The sequence below is a fragment of the Bombina bombina genome, chromosome 5 (genome assembly GCF_027579735.1).
Source record: "Bombina bombina isolate aBomBom1 chromosome 5, aBomBom1.pri, whole genome shotgun sequence".
Classification (NCBI taxonomy): Eukaryota; Metazoa; Chordata; class Amphibia; order Anura; family Bombinatoridae; genus Bombina; species Bombina bombina.
The window spans coordinates 97,622,056-97,628,055 of record NC_069503.1 but is presented as its reverse complement, the minus strand read 5'-3'; the positions used below and the strand labels follow the sequence as shown (position 1 = coordinate 97,628,055).

The window sequence follows — 6,000 nt, the reverse complement described above, 5'->3', positions numbered from 1 at the left end:
TCTATGTTTAGGGCATTCTTTTCCGCTATGAATGCGGTATTTAATTATACTTAATGGGGCTATTTCAGACAGATTTGTGGAGCTGCTTTGCAGAGCTCCGGTGTTACACAGCCATCTTTGCTGCGGCCAGCTCCGCCCCCCTACATAATGTTTTTAATGCATTTCTTTAATATAAAATGTTTTGTCATCAAGTTCAGTTTAAATCTTCCTTTTATATGTCTCTTCCTGCTCATCTTTCTGTATACCCATCTGTCTTTCTGTCTGTTTATCTATTTATCTCTGCTCTCTGTCTCTCTATTATCTTTCTATTTTGGTCTGTTTATATGTAAACAACTAATACTAGTCTGTATCTATTTATATATTTGTCTGTCTATCTCTTTATGCCTATCTTTTCTATCATCTGTTTAAATGTCTGTATCTACCAATGTGTATATAATATATATATATATATATATATATATATATATATATATATATATGTTTATGTATATACCTTTCTGTTAGTCTGTCTACCAAACTGTATCTCTCTCTCTCTCTCTCTCATCTATGTTTGCTGTGTGTATTAAATAAAACATAACACTCAAACCTTAAATGACAGACCAAAAAATGGTAATATATATATATTTTATTAAAGGGACACTCCGGTCAAAATTTAAATACACAGATGAATTACATCTTTGGAAAGAAACAGATTTGCAATAAACATGCATTGGCAAAAATGTTTCTAGTAACAGTTATCACTATTTTAGTGATAATATTTTTCTCTGCACGTGCATGTGAAGCATAACTAGATATTCTCTGTGTACCAGCATTATAAACACTGCAGCTGCTCATAGCACCAGTGGGTCTTGTATCATATCAGCAATGAACAAATTGAGTCATTACCAGATGGTAAAAGCAACTTAGGATCTCTGAGCAAGTGCCCTGCTTAAAATGCTGGTGCATGGTGCATACTTAAATACACTTTTGAAACAACTATAACTTTTATTAGAAGCATTACTTTCATGTAATTGGCAAAAGTCCATGAGCTAGTGACGTATGGGATATACAATCCTACCAGGAGGGGCAAAGTTTCCCAAACCTCAAAATGCCTATAAATACACCCCTCACTAAACCCACAATTCAGTTTTACAAACTTTGCCTCCTATGGAGGTGGTGAAGTAAGCTTGTGCTAAGATTTCTAAGTTGATATGCGCTTCTCAGCATTTTGAAACCCGGTTCCTCTCAGAGTACAGTGAATGTCAGAAGGATGTGAAGGGAGTATCACCTATTGAATGCAATGGACATGAATGCAAATAGACTTCTAGTCTATTTGTTATCTTTCCTGGTTCTAGGAAAGGTCAGAAGGCTTCTGCTGTTTCCTTGGCTTCGTGGTTAAAGCTTTTGATTCATCAAGCTTAGTTGGAGTCGGGTCAAGCCTCGCTTCAGAGAATTACAGCTCATTCTACTAGATCAGTCTCCACTTCATGGGCTTTTAAGAATGAAGCTTCAGTTGATCAGATTTGCAAAGCAGCAACTTGGTCTTCTTTGCATACATTTACTAAATTCTACTGTTTTGATGTATTTGCTTCTTCAGAAGCAGTTTTTGGTAGAAAAGTTCTTCAAGCAGCTGTTTCAGTTTGATTCTTCTGCTTATGTTTTAAGTTTTTCTTTTCATTTTTGAGAATAAACTTATATTTTGGGTTGTGGATTAATTTTTTTCAGCGGAAATGGCTGTTTTTATTTTATCACTCCCTCTCTAGTAACTCTTGCGTGGAGTTCCACTTCTTGGGTATTGTTATCCCATACGTCACTAGCTCATGGACTCTTGCCAATTACATGAAAGAAAACATAATTTATATAAGAACTTACCTGATAAATTCATTTCTTTCATATTGGCAAGAGTCCATGAGGCCCACCCTTTTTATGGTGGTTATAATTTTCTTGTATAAAGCACAATTATTTCCAAATTCATTTGTTGATGCTTTTTACTCCTTTCTTTATCACCCCACTTCTTGGCTATTCGTTAAATTGAATTGTGGGTGTGGTGGAGGGTGTATTTATAGGCATTTTGAGGTTTGGGAAACTTTGCCCCTCCTGGTAGGATTGTATATCCCATACGTCACTAGCTCATGGACTCTTGCCAATATGAAAGAAATTAATTTATCAGGTAAGTTCTTACATAAATTATGTTTTTTTCTAATACATGTATATTACAAAAATGCTTCTACTCAAAACTGAAATGCATACACGTGGATTCCAAATTTGTCTGGAAGGTCCATTTAGGGTAGTGTGAAGCCACACCCCTAACCACATCCTCAACCATGCCCATTTGCAAAGTGTCAGATAATCGGCTGTGCAAAAGGTAGCAACCCTACTTTCTAAACATGTTAAAGGTTTCTTCCCTTGTGAATCTTTTCATGAGTTTTCAGATTACTCTTTTTTGTAAAACGTTTTCCACACTCTCTACATGTGAAAAGCTTTTCTCCTGTGTGAATCATTTCATGTGTTTTCAGACAATCCATTTGTGTAAACCTTTTTCCACACTCTCTACATGTGAAAAGCTTTTCTCCTGTGTGACTCCTTTCATGCTTTTTCAGATCACTTTTTTGTGTAAAGCTTTTTCCACACTCTGTACATGTGAACGGCTTTTCTCCTGTGTGAATCCTTTCATGAGTTTTTAGATTACTCTTTTCTGTAAAACTTTTTCCACACTCTGTACATGTGAAAGGCTTTTCTCCTGTGTGAATCCTTTCATGAGTTTTCAGATTACTCTTTTCTGTAAAACTTTTTCCACACTCTGTACATGTGAACGGCTTTTCTCCTGTGTGAATCCTTTCATGAGTTTTCAGATTACTCTTTTCTGAAAAACTTTTTCCACACTCTGTACATGTGAAAGGCTTTTCTCCTGTGTGAATACTTTCATGAGTTTTCAGATTACTCATTTCTGTGAAACTTTTGCCACACTCTGTACATGTGAAAGGCATTTCCCCTGTGTGAATCCATTCATGCTTTATCAGATTTCTCTTTTTTGTAAAACCCTTTCCACACTCTGTACATGTGAAAGGCTTTTCCCCTGTGTGACTCCTTTCATGAGTTTTCAGATAACCCTTTTGTGCAAAACTTTTTCCACACTCTATACATGTGAATGGCTTTTCCCCTGTGTGAATCCTTTCATGCTTTATCAGATCACCCTTTTGTGTAAAACTTTTTCCACACTCTGTACATGTGAAAGGCTTTTCTCCTGTGTGACTCCTTTCATGACATTTCAGACAATCCATTCGTCTAAAACTTTTTCCACACTCTGTACATGTGTAAGGATTTTCTCCTGTGTGAATCCTTTTGTGAGTTTTCATTTGACTAATTTCTGTAAAACTTTTTCCACACTTTGTACATGTGAACAGATCTTCCCCTGTGTGACTCCTTTCATGAGTTTTCAGATTACTTATTTGTGCAAAACTTTTTCCACACTCTGTACATGTGAAAGGCTTTACTCCTGTATGAATCCTTTCATGCTTTATCAGATAACTCTTTTCTGTAAAACTTTTTCCACACTCTGTACATCTGAAAGGCTTTTCTCCTGTGTGAATCCTTTCATGCTTTTTCAGATCACTCTTTTCTGTAAAACTTTTTCCACACTCTGTACATGTGAAAGGCATTTCCCCTGTGTGAATCCATTCATGCTTTTTCAGATTTCTCTTTTTTGTAAATCCTTTTCCACACTCTGTACATGTGAAAGGCTTTTCCCCTGTGTGACTCCTTTCATGAGTTTTCAGATTACTTATTTGTGCAAAACTTTTTCCACACTCTGTACATGTGAAAGGCTTTTCCCCTGTGTGACTCCTTTCATGAGTTTTCAGATTACTTATTTGTGAAAAACATTTTCCACACTCTGTACATGTGAAAGGCTTTTCTCCTGTGTGAGTCCTTTCATGAGTTTTCAGATTACTCTTTTCTGTAAAACTTTTTCCACACTCTGTACATGTGAAAGGCTTTTCTCCTGTGTGAATCCTTTCATGCTTTTTCAGATCACTCTTTTCTGTAAAACTTTTTCCACACTCTGTACATGTGAAAGGCTTTTCTCCTGTGTGAATCCTTTCATGCTTTTTCAGATCACTCTTTTCTGTAAAACTTTTTCCACACTCTGTACATGTGAAAGGCTTTTCCCCTGTGTGACTCATTTCATGAGTTTTCAGATGATTCATTAGTGTAAAACATTTGCCGCACTCAGTACATGTGTGTGGTTTCTCATCTGTGTGAATTTTGTGGTGTTCTAGTAGATGAGACTGCCATCTAAAGCTTTTCTCACATTCTGTAGATTTGAATGGTTGCCTCTTTGTATGAATTATTTGGATAGACTGTAGACTTTTCTCTTCTTTAATATGTTTTGAAAACTCAGTAAATATGTGTGGTTTATCCTCGGGGATAATAATTTCACTAGATAAGGCATACATCTTGTCTTCTTGTTTGATGACTAAATTACTCTCTGTACATAATAATTGCTGCCCAGTTTCTGCAAATTCACCATCTCCTTTCAATATCTGCTTTGATATCCCCAATGTTTGTGAGTAGTCATTGGTGTCTAAGACTTTTGGAGTCTGTGGTATCAAACTGAGGCTTCCTGTAGTGAAGGATGGAGATGAACTACTGATGTGTTTGTCTACATAAAAAGAAATGGAATAAAGAAAAATAAGACTGTTAATTCTTTATAATATAATCCATCTCAATAAAAAAAAAAAACATTTTTTATACTCAAAAATGTCTTCCTTTTTGTATTTTTAAATTTATTTACCTGTAATCACAAATTAAAAATGGATGACATAGAATGTAAACATTACTACATCATAGTAACCTAAATTACTGATTACTGATGACAACACGTTATAGGGCCGCATTAAACAAGGTGCATGTGAATAATGTTCTCAGCCAGGGAACAAGTACATCTGTATTCTGGGCCAGAGAGGTGGCATCCACCATTCTTATTTAACATTTCACAAGCAACTGCAAATACAGCCCTGCCCAGCTCATGCTCACACAGTTGGGTGAGAACATGATGCATTAATCATCACAGACTAATGATAAGTGTGAGATGTTTTGAGAGGGTGTGGTGGTTTGATTGATACAAACAGCCAAAAACTTTATTAGTTTAATAATAATAATAGTCACTGTAAAATTAAATACACAGATCAGTGGTGGTTTTGGTGTGGGGAACACTGGAGAAAATGTGCGTCTTACACACATAGGAACAAGGTAGGCATAAATATAGTTATGGGTGTTCCATGAGCAAGGTCAGGGCAGGGGAAGGTGGAGTTGCTGGTGTTCTGAGTAATGAACCAGGTCTGGGGGTGAGGTTAGGTAGTTGGACATGATCTATCTAAAAGGACAGAGGGGGGGTAGTATTTTTTACCCTACACCTCAGCCCAATAGAGGTTGCTCCTTCTTTATAACTGTCAGTGACACAAATGTTCTTAAAAGATGCAGATATAAATATAATAGTTTAGTTTGTTTAATGAGTGATCTATTTTATTTTTAAAGTCAGCATAATATCCATTTTATTTACCTAATACATATGAGTTCATGGTGATAACAGGCTCCAATGTCTGTGCTCAGGAAGAAGGTTCCCTTATTCACTCCAGTTACATAAATACCTGATATCTCTCAGTGCTCTGGCCGTGTCTGTAAAAAGTATATTAAATGGTTTAGACAGATAATAAATTATGGTTCTGATTAACTGTATGTATGGTATAATTAAAGGCAAATAACAGTTCATGTGATACAGATCAGCTGATTAGGTTATTACATATGTGATGTTGATTCAGCACAAGCAATTAGTACAGATATCTTTGTTAGTGTTATAATTGCCCTTTGAATATGAATCTTCCCAGATCTATACAACATAATGGTAGAAAATCTATTTAAGTGGAGCCATATCACAACATTACAAATATATTATAATCTTTGTTTTCTATCATTTATATGAAACAATATTTTCTCCTGAAAGAAATGTTAAATATCAGTTGT

At 35.6% G+C, this 6,000-nt stretch overlaps 1 protein-coding gene across 2 annotated transcripts in view; it reads right to left on the bottom strand.

Moving 5' to 3' along the window:
- Positions 1-604: 604 nt before the first annotated feature.
- Positions 605-6,000, bottom strand: part of LOC128659967 (zinc finger protein 850-like) — a 161,557-nt gene continuing 156,161 nt past the window's right edge. Inside the window, exon 2 of one of the 2 annotated variants that reach the window (XM_053713558.1) lies at positions 605-4,249. In XM_053713558.1, coding sequence (XP_053569533.1) covers positions 2,370-4,249 — 1,880 coding nt within the window. In that variant the 3' untranslated portion in view covers positions 605-2,369. Of the gene's footprint in view, positions 4,292-6,000 lie in introns of both variants that reach the window. The other variant, XM_053713559.1, reaches the window with a different exon arrangement.